This window comes from Macaca nemestrina, chromosome 14, assembly GCF_043159975.1.
Source record: "Macaca nemestrina isolate mMacNem1 chromosome 14, mMacNem.hap1, whole genome shotgun sequence".
In the NCBI taxonomy this organism is placed as follows: domain Eukaryota; kingdom Metazoa; phylum Chordata; class Mammalia; order Primates; family Cercopithecidae; genus Macaca; species Macaca nemestrina.
Window position 1 is genome coordinate 35,165,568 of NC_092138.1, and position 18,711 is coordinate 35,184,278.

At 41.9% G+C, this 18,711-nt stretch overlaps 1 protein-coding gene and 1 long non-coding RNA gene across 10 annotated transcripts in view; one reads left to right on the forward strand and one right to left on the reverse strand.

Moving 5' to 3' along the window:
• Positions 1 to 18,711, reverse strand: part of LOC105491853 (uncharacterized) — a 177,329-nt gene that overhangs the window by 97,766 nt on the left and 60,852 nt on the right. The window lies entirely within an intron of this gene.
• LOC105491852 (programmed cell death 1 ligand 2) overlaps positions 1 to 18,711 on the forward strand; it is a 62,252-nt gene that overhangs the window by 32,375 nt on the left and 11,166 nt on the right. For both annotated transcript variants that reach the window (XM_011758570.3, XM_011758571.3), the window contains exons 4-5: positions 6,546 to 6,815; positions 14,237 to 14,371. In XM_011758570.3, the coding sequence (XP_011756872.1) occupies positions 6,546 to 6,815; positions 14,237 to 14,371 (405 nt within the window). The remainder of the gene's footprint in view (positions 1 to 6,545; positions 6,816 to 14,236; positions 14,372 to 18,711) is intronic.

Below are 18,711 nucleotides of genomic sequence, written 5' to 3' on the forward strand. Positions count from 1 at the left end.
CTCAAAAATTACCACTAAAGAATTTATCCATGGCCAGGCGCGGTGGCTCACGCCTGTAACGCCAGCACTTTGGGGGGCCAAGGTGGGCGGATCACCTGATGTCAGGATTTTGAGACCAGCCTGGCCAACATGGTAAAACCCCATCTCTACTAATAATACAAAAATTAGCCAGGCATAGTGACACACGCCTGTAATCCCAGCTACTCTGGAGGCTGAGACAGGAGAATCGCTTGAACCCAGGAGGCGGAGGTTGCAGTGAGCTGAGAGTGAGCTGAGATCGCACCACTGCACTCCAGCCTGGGCGACAGAGTGAGACTCCGTCTCCAAAAAAACAAACAAACAAAAAAAAACTTATCCATGTAACCAAACACCACCTGTTCCCCAAAAACTTATTGAAATAAAAAATAAATTTTAAAAAAAAGTACTTCAAACCAACAAAAAAGGCCCAAGAATGACAAGAATTCAACTTCAGCAAGTACAGGAAGGAGGCAGCATGACCTCCATTAAAAGGGCCTTCACCCTAAGAAGGAAAAAAAAACAAGGGCAGAGGAAGGAAACAGTCAAAGAGAAGCAAGGCAGGAGTGAAAAGACAACTGCACGTTTAAGCCTCTAAGGCCCAAGGAAAGCATTTACTAGAAGAGTCAAGTCTCAGTGTCTTTTTTTCCCTTGGGGAAGCAGAAGGGCATAAGAAAATCGGAGTCAAGAAAACAATGTTCTGAGCTCTGCCTGCAGTAGCGGGAAGCCGTTGGAGTAAAATAATACATGTTTTAAAAATAAAGAAAGAAAATTATTTTTAAAAAGAAAACAATGCCCTGAATTTCAAAGCGGGGAAAAGCTCCTGGGAATTACAAACTTGTTAACCTGCTATTCTTTTTCAGGCAATTTAACAGATGAATTGAAAGCAGTCCTAATAGATTTAACTGATTACTAGAAACTTGCATAGATCCTCTAAGACCAAGGCATATAAAACTACATTTTTCCATTTATTTACTGTCATTATGACTATAAAACAGATACTACCATGTACACAGCTCATCTTTATTTCAGAAATTACAGCATTGCTTGTAACATATCTGTCAGACAGCCAGAACAAACCAGGGAAACAGAAACCATTTAAACCTGTGGAAATCTAAAGCAGATAACAATTAATTCTTTTAATGAGGGAGACTGAGAAGCCAAACAGAGAACAGGGAAGCAATTCAGAAATTAGCAATAGCAGAAAACTGCTCCTTCCACTAGGCTATAGGGAAAAGTGGGAAGTCAGGGTTAATGGAGCCCAGGCATTAAAGTCACTTGACAGACACTGGAACCCAATGGGCCTGTCCATTGGTATCTGGAGCCAGGGAAGAGATGCATCTTCTGCTGGAGAGGCCACAAAAGTATAGAGCATGGGGGAGAAATACCTTCCCTTCTCCCTCCCATCCACCCTCTAGTGTTCCTGTCCTGCTTCCTATTGGCTGTCATGTGTCTAGGCTATACAGGCCACAGGAATCTGTCTTCCTGCAACACAGAGCAGAGAAGAAAAAGTGAGAAATGGATCTGAAGGCAAACAGACCCAGGACGCACAAAGCACACACCTTGTGTATAAGGTGGTAAAAGGTGGGATAATAATATAGCTGACTAGATCTATAACAGACTGAACAGCTAGTAGTTGTTGAGTCAGGGACAACGAAGGCTGGTTGTGGTCTTGAGTCAACTTGGAGACAATCTCCAAGTGCTAAGGGGTCTGTTATTCAGGTTGTAAGGATATAGCCAACTTAACTGAGCAGCAGATCATATATTTAGCAAAACTGATCTTATGACCTTAGGTTACATTAAAACCCTAGATATCTGTGCTGCTCAGATAATACCTAGAATATAGATTGTGTTACAGTATCCTTTTAACAGAACTTGGCAAAACTAAACTATACCCAAAGACCACTATCTGGAAATGGGTCTGAAGACTGTGTCTTGTGAGATACAGTTAAAGGAGGTAAGCATGTTTTTTTGTTGTTGTTGTTGTTGAGACAGAGTCTTGCTTTGTCGCCCAGCCTAGAGTGCAATGGCCGGATCTCAGCTCACTGCAAGCTCCGCCTCCCGGGTTCACGCCATTCTCCTGCCTCAGCCTCCCGAGTAGCTGGGACCACAGGCGCCGCCACCTCGCCCGGCTAGGTTTTTGTATTTTTTAGTAGAGACGGGGTTTCACCGTGTTAGCCAGGATGGTCTCGATCTCCTGACCTTGTGATCCGCCCGTCTCGGCCTCCCAAAGTGCTGGGATTACAGGCTTGAGCCACCGCGCCCGGCCCCAGCATGTTTTACTTAGGGTTGAAAAGACTAGATGGAGTCTTCCCAGTTATCTTCAAATACCAGAAGGGTTACCTGCAATAATTGCTAACACTAATTGAGTTATGTTCTAGACATCTAATTTATTTATTTAACACCCTTGTTAAGGATAAGTATTGCTGTATCCATTTCATAAACAAGAAAACTGAGGGTTTGAGAGGTCGTATAACTAGCCCTTGGCTAAAGCCTAGTCAAACTGCTTAGATTCTGAACTCATGTTTTTAACTATGGTGCTTTCCATATGTTGTGTTACTAAACTAGACAAATACTAATGGGTAGAAGCTACAAAGAGGCACAATTTTGCTTGGCATGAAGAAAATCTTTCCAATGGAAGTTTAACTTGCTTATTGTATAATCATGGCAAAGACTGCTTCTAGAGGAAGTAGGAGTTTCCATTCATAGATGTTTTCAAGCAAAAGTTAATTATTTAGTAGGTTACTAATATCAGAAGATAAATATTACTAAAGATAACAAGGGACACTTCATAATGATAAAAAAGTGAGTTCTAAACACATAACAATCCTAAATGTGTGTCCATTTAACAGGATAGCTTCAAATATTAAACAACAATTGGCAGACTTAGGAGAACTAGTCAAATCCACATTTACATTTGAGATTTCAACTCATCTCTATTATAACTGATAGAACAATTAAGAAAATAGAAAATCTGAACAACGCAATTAGCCATCTTGACCTAATTGGCATATGGTATATAGAACGTACACCCAGCAACTGAAGAATACACATTGTTTTCAAGTGTATGTGGAACATTCATCAAAGCAATTATCTAGGAGAATTGCTGTAGAAGGTGTTTTTCATTGAGCAATAAGTCAGATGACTTGAATTTTTGGAGTACTTCCACCTCTTAAATTATAAAATTTACTCATCTTTTCCTAAGAATATCACTCTCAGTCCAGCTTCTCCATTGGGAAGCGATTCCTTTTCCGCCATCTCCCAAATAAGAAAGAGGCTATGGAGACATTTCTGATACTGCAAAAATGTAGGATGTGGGCTCCTGTCCCTTCCCCAAACCTTGCTGATTCTTGTAGCCGAAGAGCTCTCTCTATGTCTCCCTATCTGCTCCCTCATGTATCCCAAGTCAAAGCCTCAGGCAAGCTCCCGATTCCTGGCATCCCTACTTCTGAAATCACTTCTCAACCAGGACACCAAGATCAGCTTCTTAGTCCAAGCCACCTGCAATAGTGGACCAGACCCTCACCTATAGTACTCTGCTCCTGTTCTTGTTCTACTTCATTCCCCAAAAGACTTGAGAGCTTACAGAAATAATCTACAGTATGATCATATAAAATGATCACAAAAGACATTGAACCAAGGGAAAATAAGTGTAGATAAACAACATAAAATGACAGATAAAGTGAGTACTCGAAATGCACACTTCAGGTACTGTTTGATTGTGAAAGATAGGCCAAAGTTTTGGCTTCAAGGAGACTGGTGAGTCTAACAGGTCAAGTCCTTCAGTAGACTGCTTCAGTGCCTGAATCGCCTCATCTTCTACTAGTGCTGGGTGCTCCTAAGAACCCCAGAGCATATTCCTCTACCTGCTTATCTTGCTCCATCCCTGGACATCTGCAATTACAGAGAAACACATCCTCTTATGGTGATTCCAATGCAGAATGCATTACAAAATAGGAATACGAATTTTACCTACCTCATAGGGTCTGCGTATCATTTAAATGACATAATGTATTATATGTATTATGTATATTTATACATTAAGGGGAAAGATGTCAGAGCTTTTTGGGACATACCAGCAGGCCCAGCTGGGTGTGCTGACCACATGGAGACAAGAACTTCAAGGGAGAGCCCAAGTGCGTGCAGGTTCTGGTGGATGTTTCACTGTGCAGTGACCCTGCTCTCTAGTGAACCCAGATCTAGTGGGTGTTGTTTGCTACAACGAATCAAATTGTCAACTCTTAACATTGAGACCCACAACACAGGAGGGGAACAGAGAGGCAAAAATTGTGAAGAAGGGCATGAACATTCCTTCTCTTCCGCAGGATGTAAAAGGACGTGCCACAAAGCTTAACACATAGAAAACAATAAGTAAATCATACACATCAGATGGTTTTCACATGGTTGTTACCACTATTTTTAATGTGAAATTGCTTTTCACAAAGTTTGTACCTATTTATACTTCCAACAATTTAGGAGAAAAAAGTTGTATCACACCTCTGCCTTTACTTCAAGACTATCCTTACTTCAAAAATTGTATTGAAACTTAATTTATTAAAGGAATATTTCCTACCTAATGAAAGCCAGTGCTCATTCCCTCTTCCTCTCAGCGAAAATCAACAGGTGACTTTCCACACTGCCTGGTAACTGCATATGGTATTGATATTTGTTTATTTTTAGCTATTATCTAAGACCACTGGAAGGTTTGTTCTTGTGGCTTCTAGTCTCTCAGAATATCATGTTTATTTTATTTATTTTTAAAGCTTTTATAAAGTTATAAAGTTTTATTTTAACTTTAAAATTTATTTTTAACTGGCAATAATGTATATTTATGGGGTATAATGTGATGTTTTGATCTATGTATAGATTATAGAAAGAGTCTGTCAAGCCAGGCAAGGTGGCTCATGCCTACAATCCCAGCACTTTGGGAGGCCGAGGCAGGTGGATCACCTGAGGTCAGGAGTTCGAGACTAGCCTGACCAACATGGTGAAACCCCATCTCTACTAAAAATAGAAAAAATTAGCCAGGCATGGTGGCAGGTGCCTGTAATCCCAGCTACTCAGGAGGCTGAGGCAGGAGAATCACTTGAACCTGGGGGGTGGAGGTTGCAGTGAGCCAAGACCACGCTGTTGCACTCCAGCCTGGGTGACAACAGCGAAACTGTCTCAAAAAAAAAAAAGGATAAATCAAACTAGTTAAAATATCACATCACCAAGTTTTTTTTTTTTTTGTGGTGAGAATGTAAAAAATTCATGCTTTTAGCAAATTGGAATACAGAATACATTATTATTAACTGTGGTCATCACACAGGGCAATAGATCACTATAACATTTCCTCCACTCTGAGACTGAGCAACATCTGCTCCATCCCCAGCCTCTGATAGCCACCTTTCTACTCTGTTTCTATGGGATCTACTTTTATAGATTTCACAAATAAACGAGATCATACATATCTGTCTTTCTGTGCCTGGCTTATTCAACTTAGCATAATACCCTTCAGTTCCATCCATGTTATCATGAATGACAGATTTTACTTATTTCTAAGGGCTGTATAGTATTCCATTGTGTATATATACCACATTTTCTTTATTCATTCTCTGTTGATGGACATTTAGGTTTGTTCCACATCTTGGTTATTGTGAATCATGCTGAAATGAACATAGGAATACAGATATCTCTTCAACAGACTAATTTCAATTCCTTTGGATATATACCCAGAAATAGGACTGCTGGCTCATGTAGTAATTCTATTTTTAGTTTTTTGAGGAACCTCTATACTATTTTCCAAAATGACTATACTTAGATCTCAGCTTTCTTGAGAGCAGGCAGCCATATCTGATTAATTCACTCTGCATATACTGCAAAGAAGCATGTGTGTGCATGAACTGTGTGTATTTGTGTATATGTATGTGTATGTGTTAGGGAGAAGTGCAGAATAAATATACCCAACTCTTGACTATTTATAGACATTATCTAGGTCTTTATTTTTTTCTCTTCTTAATCTCAAAGAAAACTGAGGAAAGGAGGAAGTAAAAAGTAAATTTTTGACTGAAGATGTCTGGAAAAAGTACCAAATAAAGTGAGATAGTGGGTAATCTAGTGATTTTTATTTTTCCATCCTCTTTCTGGCCCCCAATTGTGAAATAATTTACAGCACTATAAGAAAGAAGCCACAAATTGTGGTAGCTTAGACCACTGTTGAGATCTGGAATCAGAATTCCAATGTTCAAATATTGGTCTTACCAGTTATAAGCTCTATGACTATGAGCAAAATACTCAACTTCTCTATCTTCAGTTACCCTGTACAAAAATTGGGAATATCAACGATGCCATCTTTATTGCATTGTAAGAACTAAATAATTCAACATGTGGAAAAGAGCATGATATCAGGGATATAGAGTGTGTTTACAAATGATAACCATTATTAATATTGATAGTGATAATTTTATTCATTTCACATGGCATTAAGTACCAAGCTCTATAGGAATCAGAAAATAAAAGCTTATTTCTTTTTCTTCTCTATTGTCCAGCTTCCTACAGGAAAATAAACACTCACATCCTAAAGGTTCCAGAAACAGATGAGGTAGAGCTCACATGCCAGGCTACAGGTTATCCTCTGGCAGAAGTATCCTGGCCAAACATCAGCGTTCCTGCCAACACCAGCCACTCCAGGACCCCTGAAGGCCTCTACCAGGTCACCAGTGTTCTGCGCCTCAAGCCACACCCTGGCAGAAACTTCAGCTGTGTGTTCTGGAATGCTCAAGTGAGGGAACTTACTTTGGCCAGCATTGACCTTCAAAGTAAGAGCTGCCCCCATTTCCTAGGTCTATCAGTCAGGGTTCAGGCAAGAAACAGATGGCACACTTCAGTGACTGGAGGAGAGTGTAATAAAGGGACTATTTATGAAGGTGTGATCAGCATTTGTAGAAACTATAAAGGATAGTGCAGAACACTGGGGCTTCAATATTGGGAGAGTAATTACCGCTGTTGGAGAAGTTACTGGAATCAGAAGGCAACTGTAGGGAAAGCCCCATTTCACAGAAGCTGTAGCTACAGAATAGGGAAGCTGCCACCTGCAGCAACTCCAAAGGGTGGAAGCTGGATGAATGAATACCCCAACCTCATTCTCCTCCCACCCTCCAATCTCTTGCTAGTGCCTTCCATTGGCTGAACCCTGCTAGAAGTCAGAGAATACAAGGGTCCACTGTTGTATTCCATAAAAGTCAACTTCTCAGGGCTCAGAGCAGTGTTGAAGTGTACAGAACAGATCTGGAGAGGAAACAGAAAATATCTAGTACAATAGCTAATCACTGTGACTCATGCACAGTGTCATGAGCCAGCAGAATGAATATTTCTTTGCTGTATTTGCTGCCAGTCAGCTGGTTATGGGGTTTTTCCAAGAAATTTGGTCTCTTACAAAATCCTTCAGAGCCTTGACTGGCTATGCTGGATATTTTTGGAAGGGATCCCATACTTTTGATCTTCATACACCAGCAGAATTTCAAACAATCTTGGGAGAATAACAACTTTTATCTGCCAAGTAAGGACAACAAACACCTAGTATCACAATCATTTCGCAAGAGACAGGAAATCCCATCACCAAGTTCATATGTTTCCTAATGCTCCTATATCAAATTACCACAAACTTCACAGTTTAAGACAACACAGATTTACTATCTGATACTTATGGAGGCCAGAAAGCCAGACTTGAGTTTCACTGGGCTCAAATCAAGGTGTCAGCAGGATTGCAGAGGCCCTAAGGGAAGGTTCCACTTTCCTGTCTTTTCCAGCTGCTAGAGGACACCTGCATTCATTGCCTTATGGCCCCTCCATCTTCAGAGGCAGCAACCCCATCATTTAGCCCTCTGCTTCTGTCACCACATCTCTCTCACTCTCTCTCTCTCTTTTTTTTTTTTTTTTTTTTTTTTTTTTTTTTTTTTTTTTTTGAGATGGAGTCTTATTCTGCCGCCCAGGCTGGAATGCAGTGCCACTATCCTGGCTCACTCCAACCTCCGCCTCCCGGGTTCAAGCAATTCTCCTGTCCCAGCCTCCTGAGAAGCTGGGATTACAGGCACATGCCACCATGACTGGCTAATTTTTGTATTTTCAGTAGAGATGGGGTATCTCCATGTTGGCCAGGCTGGTCTCAAACTCCTGATCTCAGGTGATTTGCCTGCCTTGGCCTCCCAAAGTTCTGGGGTTACAGGCGTGAGCCACTGTGATCAGCCACATCTCTTTCTCTAACTAGCTTGCTTCTCTTTGCCACCTCTTAAGGACCCTTGTGATTGCATTAGGTGCTGCATCCCCCTGGTTATTCAGGATGATCTTCTCATCTCAAGGTCCATCTTCAAAACTCCTTTTGCCATGTAAGGTGGTGACATATTCACATGTTCCAGGGATTAGAATATGGACATCTTTGGAGAGAGCCATCATTTTATCCACCCTACTGAGAAGAGATATACTGTCAGAATAAAGGACAGTCCCTAGTACTGATTCAATTTGGCTTTATAGAAAATTCACTATAATGTCATTGTATTTCACATTTTGCCCATTGTCTTAGCTGGGTAAGACAGAGCCTATGATAAGGACTTGTGTGGCATGCAGGTATTTAATTGGTAACCCAAGAGGGCAGAAACAAGAGATTTAGGAGTTTAAGAGAGAATAATATAAGAGTATATTATCAAAGTTGTTTGTGTGGGCAACAGAAACTCAAATATTCAAGGACCAGCATGTAGATAGCCTCCTAAGATGTCTACTCAAAGAATTTCAGGTGGAAGGACTTGTTCATCTGCTTCACGTCCATTGGTTGACAGGAATATGAACTCCATTCTGCTGCTGGGCTTAAGACATGCATGTGGGCTGAGTGAGCTTTCCCCAGCATCCGTAGCATCAGAAAAGTCTCAGAGCAGAAAGAAAAGTATCCAATTTGAGGTGAGTTACTGACCTTGAAGTGAGTGTAAGCCCACCCAGAATTCTATTCCAGCTGGCTGAAGTGAAAGGTGGGGCTGAGAGGAAATAAGGCAGGACTTCAGAGTCCCCACTTGTACTGTTCAAATCCACTCAAGCCCTACATTAAGTTGGCTCTGTCACTGAGCCTTCCAGCTGGGAGGGAGCCACAATCTCTGTGAAAGATTTAATGTACACCAGTTTGTGGAACAAGCTGCAGTTCCTGCTGCTGCTGTTGATCCCAAGCCACAGGTGATATTTGTTGTCTCACTCATCCACCATACATTCCAGATTTCCCTCACCCAACACCTCAGATGGAATGGTTTCTTTGCCTGATAGGGTGACCCAGACTTACGACCCTAAGAGATCTAAGCTTTTGATCATCATGTCCTTAACAGACTGGGGTTGTTGCAAATATCTTTTCATTATCACTGGATATGGAAGTAAAAAGAACCAGTGAATCAGTGGACCCCTGAGTTCTAAACATACTCTTCCTTGTCTCCATTATATAGCGGTGTTCAAGATTTTCATGATAATCAAGATTGATTACTTTACCAGTATGGTAATTTTTTCTTTGCCCACTGGTCTGCCAATATTAAGAGCTCAAGGTGGCCAGGCCAGTAGCACAGCTTTAGATGCAGTAGGACAAACACAGTATCCCCTGCTAGAATTCCCTATAGGAAGCCAGACAGACCTTTGATCCAGCAGAGCCTAAATGTGCGGGGTTGAGCGAACTTCTATAAGTGAGTCATTGGAAGTAATGGTGAGAGGGGCCAACCTACAGCATTGGGATAGCCCTGGTACAGACACAGAACATGCTTGAGGAGGTTGTCGGGAGGAAGTGAATTAGACCTTGCACAGAACTACCACCATCAAGTACAGTTGGCGTGAGGCAGACATGGTATGAGTTGAGGCATCAGATATATGATTCTTTATCCCAAATTAAAATTAATTTTTTTCATGGAGTGACACTGATCCACAGACCAGACTCTAAGAACTTTGCAGTGACTGAATACCCATCTCATCATTACTTTCCTGGTATTTTCTTCTGGAAAAAATTATTCCCTGATACAGTTTTCAGAGGCAGCTAGATGTACTGTCATCTCTCCCCTCTTTCCACTTCCCTACCTATCTGCAGTTTACTACCCAATGCCAACACTAAAATTAGCCCAGCTTCTTTACAACTAAATTATTGGTTTAGAAAGAAAGATAGGAGTCATGCTAAGGACCTTAACTGAAATCAAAACATTAGAGGCTGGGCACAGTGGTTCATTCTGTAATCCCAGTACTTTGGGAGGCCAAGGCAGGAGGATCACTTGAGCCCAGTAGATTGAGGTTACAGTGAGCTACAATTGTGCCACTGTACTCCACTCCAGCCCGGGCAACAGAGTGAGACTCTGTCTCCAAAAAAGAAAAGGAAAGGGGAGAGGAGAGGAGGGGAGGTAGGGAGGGGAAAGAAAGAAACTAGAAATCCATCAATTTTAGGACCAACTTCAGGTAAAAAAATGAATTAGGCAAGTTGGTCTTTCAACATTCTCTACCTCTCTTTATATCATGGTTAAGACCATAGACTTCTCACCTCATGAAAGATGAACTCTAACTAATTCATACTAAAGCTAAAGCCTCTAAGGAGGATTAAATATGAGCAATCCCAGGATAACTTTTTTCCCTGGAATTGTTTACTCAACTGTCCTTTGTTATGTGGAATTTTCTGCCTGGTTAAGTGTAGGCCAGTACTTTGGATGAATTGTAGTTTTCTAGAAAGATGCTTTTCATATAAGAACCTCTCCAGGGAAATAGGGGCCTGTATAAGATGAATTTAGAAATAACTAGAGTCCACCCTTTACATCACTGATTATGTCAGTGTTTTATTCTGCATGGTAGAGAAGTGAAAGGGCAGACTGACCATTGCTCTGGAAGCCTTTATGCTGTGAGAAGTTAACAGCAGAGTAAAATGGCCACCCCGCTCTCTCCATGGTAGCCAACATGGCTGACTAAATAGTCAACAACCACAGGAGAGACCTGTGGGGTCTTCATCAGAGCTCAGGATCTCCTAGGGTATCACTCATAAATGCAGCCATCAGGGAGATGGAGAAATCTTTGTGTAGTTAGAAATTCTCAACCTGGTTTTACTCATCCTTCCCAGGTTTGTATTTGTCCTACTGTTCACTGACATGGATCCTCTGCTTCATTAACCATCCCTTCCTCACCACATGCTCTCTGAACGTGGTTGTACCTTTTCTACCTCCATGCCTTCTTTGCTCAGGTTTGTCCACATAAATATCATTATTTTTCTCTCTACTAGCTCCAAGCCCCCCCTCTCTCTGGGGCAGCTCAGTCACTCCAGGGCACAAGGGAGTCTTTCCCTCATCCCACATTTTGAGACCTATTACCTGGACCATTTGTTTGCCTTATAACTATGCTTGCCTTTTTAATTGCTATTTTATTTTCCATGTATTTTCATTGTTCACACAAGTCTTCTTTATTCTACACTAAGGCAGAAGCAGAGTGCTGTGTTCATAATAAGTGCTCAACAAATGTTGGGTTGATGGGTTGAAGACTTCATCTTACATAATACCAGTCCCATCATCCCAGCTACCAGACTGTGTGGACAGCCAGGTCAAAGCAGCCAAATGATATTCTAGCTTGTGGCACAAATACTAGCAACAAAATAACCAAAGTCACACATCTGCCTCATTATATCATTGCTAAGAGTATGCAATTATTGGCCAGGCACAGTGGCTCATGCCTATAATCCTAGCACTTTGGGAGGCTGAGATGGGTGGATTGCTTAAGGCCAGGAGTTCAAAACCAGCCTGGCCAACATGGTGAAACCCCATCTCTAATAAAAATACAAAAAATTAGCTGGGCATGGTGGCAGGTGCCTGTAATCCCAGCTACTCATAAGGCTGAAGCAGGAGAATCACTTGAACCAGGAGGCAGAGGTTGCAGTGAGCCAAGATCATACCACTGCACTCCAGCCTGGGCAACAAGAGTGAAACTCCGTCTCAAATAAATAGAAAATAAATGAATAAATAAATAAATAAAATGTCAAAAGAGTATGCAAGGATTTTAAAACAACTTAGAGGAATATGTATTAGGATACAGGCTAAGCTACCATAATGAAGAGACCTCAAAATATAGTGAGAAGAAAGACAGAAGTTTATTTCTTTCCAGGTAACACTCAGGTGGTTCAGAGCGGCTAAGTAGCTATGTTCCATAGAGTCATTCACTGATCCAGGTTCTTTTCATCCTGTTGCTCTGCCATTCTCCAGGATGTTGTCCCTATAAAATTGCCAAAGCTCAGTCAGTGCCAAACCCATGTTTCAACCTTCAGAAAGTAAATGAGTGGTGGAAGACGCATTCAATGTTTTAAGGTGAAGACCTAGAAAACTCACTCTCTTAGCCTGAACTTAGATGACACAGCTGGGCCCACTTAACTACAGGGTAGGCTTGAGAAGCCGTATGTCCAGCTAATTCCTTAATACGAGAGTTGAAAGAAAGAATGGATTATCCAGCAGTATACCACAAGGTAACAAATGACTAGGAGGATTAGGCTAGGTGGACTAAAAGACAGTCAATTCAGTGCAACAATTCCATATTGACACTTTTCATGTAGCTGTTGCTTGGCTCTAGAGAGGACTCAGAGGTAGTTTAGATAAGGCCTTTGTCCTTCAAATACAGTGTAAGTAGACTGATGTCCTACTGGATGTTCAACTTTGGAGTCTTCAGGGATGAGTAGAGCTTCTGTACGTGGAAGAGACTGTGAGGGAACCTGCACAGGACAAGGGTTTGCACAAAGACACTGAGGTAGGGATCTCTCCTGTTGTGGGGACAGTGAGAAGCCCAGTTCTCCTTGACTCACATCCAGCAAGTGCTTACTAAGCACTTCCTAGAAATTAAGAAGCAGATTGTAATCAATATGGGTTATCCAATATTTGGATGAGCAAGGCTCCTTATTTTTCCTTCCTTAATGTTAATCACACTCTTGGATGGAGACAAATATCTGTGGGGGCTGAGCTTTGGGTCAGATAGATCTGGGTTTGCAATCCTGGCACTGCCATTTACTTAGCAGTGATGATCTCAGATAGATTATTTAGCATCTCTGAGACTTACTTCCTCAACTCTAAAATGAGGGGCTCAGACTAAATGATGTCTAATCCCTTCTCCAGTAAAACAATCCATGGTTCTCAGATAGCACTGTGCTGGAGGTGGTGGGGTTTGAGGGCTGGGAAGTTGGGAGGACTAAGCCTTTCCTCCTGAGCAGTTTTGTCCAGTTTTTCCTGTACCAGTCTGTCATGTTTATTCCATGTGAATGACTCCATGAGGCAAAATTCAAGCTTTTGAAAAGGGCACAAATTAACTTGGGCACCCTTTCATCTCCCTGTAGGTAAACACTCCTCCAGCCCTGCCTTTTGTCAGTCTGGAGCCCTTGTTCTAATCTGCACACACCAGAGGACTTTATAAGGCTTTCCCCAGCCTCCAGAATTATTCTTCTGATCCACCCCTGTACTAAACTCATTCTTTCCTCAGTGCCAAGGCCTTGAAAAACTGAAACAAGGCAAAGGGTCAACTGTAGTAATTCACACTAAGGCATGAGTGACTGGGTTTAATATATTAACACTACCTAGGATATTCTATTTTTTTTCAAAAGGATCCTGTTAATCCTTGAAATTTAACAACTAATGGTATATATTTTAAGCACTGTGAGTACTTGTCAGTGGGGGAAAGACATTTTGGGGCTGAGAAATTTTGCCACTGGGAAGAAAGAGAGGATGAGGAGGAGAAGGGTGATAGGGAGAAAAAAGAGAAAAAAGAAAGAAAGATGCTTGGATGATAGATAGATAGATAGATAGATAGATAGATAGATAGATAGATAGATAGATAAAGACAGACAGACAGACAGACAGACAGACAGACGGATGGATGGATGGATGGCAAAAAATAATATGAGAGAGTGGTAAAAAGCACAGAATCTGGAACCAGGCTGTATCTTAGCTGGGTCACTTACTGTGTAACTTAGGGAAAGCTTCCTAGTCTCTTTGTGCCTCACTTTCTTCACCAGTGAAATGGGGATCATAGCAGAGCCAACCTCACAGAGTGGTTGTGAGGAGTGGATAAGCTGATAGGTGCAGAGCACTTAGAACAGGGCCTGGTGTGGAGTAAATGCTCCACAGAGCTAGCCATGTTGGCTGTCACCCACTCATGTGGCCAGCCTGTTGGTCTACCTCTGAGCTGCCATGTAACAGGATTCTGGTGCTTTTCCTTCACCCAGGTCAGATAGAACCCAGGACCCATCCAACTTGGCTGCTTCACATTTTCATCCCCTCCTGCATCATCGCTTTCATTTTCATAGCCACAGTGATAGCCCTAAGAAAACAACTCTGTCAAAAGCTGTATTCTTCAAAAGGTAAGTGAGTTTTATTCATGGTAACCAAATGGACTGGGTGTCTGCAGCATGAGCCACTGCTTTGCACTGCGGGCCTACAGCTTCCTGGTTTCATGCTAAACTCACCCAGAGCTTACGAACCACTTTGAGTTTGTCTTGTTGATTATTTTTCCCCAGAAGAAAATGGCTCTCGTCGTCAGTGAGCTGAACTTCTTACATTGAGTTTTTTAAAGGGAATGTTTTGTTCTTATGTCTGAAAGAGTTTGTCTTATTCTTTGAGGCAAGAGCTTTCATCAGCCTCATGAGAGTGATGTTATTCGGCAATGCAGATAGCTACATGCTCAGATTTTGCTGGTGGGAGGTTGCCAGGATCCTTTCTGAAGATTCCTTCCATTTTCACCCCTCTTTTCCCCAGTCTGGACATGAGCTGGGATAAACCCACCCCCTGTCTCCCAGGAATCTCAACCCCATAGTTGGGTAAGGAAAGGAGAAAGGTTTTTGAGGCCATTTGGGGATAAGGAAACAGCTGGTTGGTGGTGCCTTAATGTCTTTCAGCAGCTCCCTTGAGTTTCTCCTTAGCCTGTTGTATTCTCACCAACACACTCCTGCTCTGTCGTACCAGCTGGGACAGAGCATGCTGAAGCCTTTGAGCTCTGATTTCATTGCTTCATTGTTCATGTGTCTGTCCTTGGTTTCCTGGGAGGAGCCTGCCCACAAAACCCCCAGGATGTATGCAGGCCTAGCTGGTGCTTTCCTAAACGGCTCCCTTGTCTGCACTCAATAGACTTCTCCAAAGATCTATACGTGGCCTCATCTATAGAAAAGGAAATGACATGTGGAAATAATTCAGTAGGAGTTTGGAGCAGCACTATCTGAGGACTAGGGGAATTTTAAGTGGTTGTTATCTTACATTTATATTCATAACTTCTATTTTCTCATCTGCCATAAAATATTGTCATGTTCTATTTGTCCATTGCCCTATGTGTGTATTCATTCACTTGGGTGCTGACCACAATACTTCTAACTGTAGAATGCAAGGAATTGTTGCCAAAAGAAAAAGACAGAGGGAGGGAAGAAGATGGCGAGGGGAGTGAGGGAGAAAGAGAAAGCAGGAGATGGGGAAGAAGAAAGATAGAAAGAAAAATAAATGTGGAAGGGAAGGGAGCTTCATGGTAAAGGAGGTATCTCCAACAGACTTTGACTTTTAAATAGAACCACTTCAGAGAGTTGTGTCAGATCCACCTCAGTTGTCTTATCTTCTGCCATTCTTCTTTTACCTCCCACACCCATACCTCTTGAAAATAGTCTTATACCACAGTTCAAGGCCTAGGGCCTGAGGACTCCTTAAGCACTTCAGAAATGAGCAGCTGAGTCTTCCGTCCCAGCTCTTTGGGAGAATGGAATGGAGTCACACTCAAAGATAGAGTGTAAATAAATCCTCTCCTCATCCTTCACCCTAATTTAAGAGTGAGTGAGGATATCAGTAGCTCAGAGCTGGGATGTAAAGCTCAAATCCTAACTGTGATTAGGAGACCTTTGTTACAAATAAGAATTGAGTGAATAAATGTGCAAACAATTTCTTTTATATTTTTAATGAACCAGAGAGAAATCATGGTTGCCTATATAATCCTTGTCTCTAAATCATTTGCATTCAGATCTGCTTTCTTACATGTGTCTGCCGTGCACACAAACTTGTGTGCCATGGAAAAGGGTTGAGAACTGCTGGTGATGTAGACAGAGTTTTAAACCAAGGTCAGAGGGCTAGGCTGGGACCTGGTGCTGCCATTTATTGGCTCTCTGACCTTGTACAAATTGCCTGTCTTCTTTGAGATGGTCTTTCTATCTGTAAAAGGGGAAGCAGCAAGAGAAGGAACATTTTAAAGCTTATTGGCTGAACTTCACTGCCATTAGTGTGGTTCAACTTGGACTACAGAGGAATCTTCCTAACTGGTTTCCCTGTATTCACTACTGCTACCTCCAACTTGGTGTGTTCTCACTTTTTGCTAGAATAGGCTTTTAAAAATCATAAATCTACCATATATCCTCTGTTCAGACCTTCTCCATGGCTTCCCGTTGCTCACTGGATGAAGTTCCAACAAGCCCAGGATGGTTTGACTCATGTCTCCAACTTTAACTGCATCACCATCAACTTCATTGTCTAAGCTCTAACCATACAGGATTTTCCAGTCCTCAGAGGCATCGCGGTCTTTCAATTCCAAGTTTTCTCATACAAAATTGTCTCTTCTTAAATACTTTCTTCTTGTTGTTCACCTGAGTTGGAGTCATCTTTTAAATCTCAGCTAAGCTTATACTTCATCAAGTCTTTCCTAATTCTACCCACCACATACCACACCCATTACATTAAATCCCCTTATTATATGTTTCCATAGCACCAACTTCTTCTTTCAGTATACTCAGCACACAATCACAAGTCTAGGATCTGTTTTAATAGCTTGGGCTACCAATTAAATTGCATCCCTTTTAATTTTCCAATTAATTCCTCAAGTACCCACATGCCTATCTTAGCAAGAAGTTCAATGTCTCCCTCTTATAGCATGTACTTCTCCACCTCCCACAAACTGACAGAAAGCTTACTTAGCCCACAGGGCCAGTGCTATTTACAAACAGGCAGGAAGGCTACTAGGGAGCTAGGTTAGTCCTCCAGAGGGCCCTGGTTTTGAGCAGTTGCTGTCTACTCCTGCCATGTAGAATCTCTGGTCCTTCCAGGTGTCTCCATCCACTATGCAAAGGTAACCTTGCTGGTCCCAATCCCCACACAGACCACAGTGCTACAAGATTACAGTTCTTATGGTTCCCCAACACATGCTCTGTCATTGGTCCCAAAGCAGGACCCCAATGGGTTGATGAGGTAGGAGGGGATCCCTGCCTTAGCCACAGCTGTGCACAGCCAGCCTCTTCCCTTCTAGGCCCTCATGTTTAGCATGGGACACCAGTCCTAACTTCCTTCTCTTGAGTTCCTCTTAGGGCCATTGTTAAACTGAACTTCTTACTCCACTGCAAAGTTAAGTAAAGAGGCAGCAGTCTTGGTCCCTTTCCTTCCAGATGGCTTCTTAGCTCTGAACAGATTTACCCACCTTTACCTCAGTGACTAGCTCTGTGCACTAAAGGGTATTAGGAGGGCAGCCATTATTGGTCCATAAAAGGTCCTGTTTACCATTTTCCCTTAAGAGGAACCATTCAGCAGTTCAGGGCTCCAGGGTGACCTGCTGGGCTCTAAAGAAGAAGCTGGCAACTTCTGTTGCAAAATAATGTTAAATTCTGCTTCATCTGCTAGTCTCTATGTTTCAAGAGTACAGTAACTATGTTTCTCTGATTCACCAATACATGCCCGGTGTCTAAAAAATTACCTGGCATATAATAAATGTTCAATAAAATTTTAAACATTGAACCTACAATATGCAGGTGAGTATGCTAGATCTGCTCTGTCCAATATAACAGCCATCTGTGGCTCTTTTTAAGTTAAATAAAAATTCAGTTCATCAGTCACATCTTAAGTATTCACACATTATAAGTGTTCAATAACCATGTACAGATAATTGCTCCTGTACTGGACAGTGCAGATACACAACATTTCCATCACTGCAGAAAGTTCTACTGAAAACCACTGTGCTGGACCCTTTACAAACTTCTCACTTAATTTCACAAAAATTGCTTGTGGCAGGGAGAAGTGTCTTTATGCTGGGTGAAGCTCAGAAAAGTTATATGACTTCCCAAAGTCATACAGCTGGGATTTGAATACAGGTCTGTTTGACTTCAAAACTTGTGGCCTATTTGTTGCAAAAGTGTTTAATACAAATTGATTCAATCAATATTATTATCTTTGAGCAATGGAAGGAGAAAGTAAGTTTCAATCCAAAAGAATTGAGTGACTTACACATTGACTTGCTGAGCCAATGGCAAAGTCAACTTAGAATCCAGTAGGAGTCACCAGCTACAGAATCTAGATCTTGAGAACAGGTCTTCAGATCTTCAGAACAGTGTTTCTTAAACTCTCTTGTGAAGGACCAGTTATCATCATAGGCTGGTAACAGTTCACCTACCAGCACCAGCCCATGAACCAGACTCTGAGTGGCACAGCCCTAGAAGACTCAGCCAGAATTTTACAAAGGTTTAAAGACCAAATATGCTGGTTTATGGTTACCTGTGGCCCACAGAGAGTGGCAGCACTAACCTCAGGCATTAAGGAGGTACCCACTGAAGCCAACATTCAAGAGCAATTCCTATGGGTTAACCATTGGGCTCCTTTCAAATGCAAACCCTCATGAAAGAGACTACAGTGCTGAATAGAGACCCCCAAATTCCAAGCCAAGCTCAAGACAGTCATGAAGGAATTACTAAAA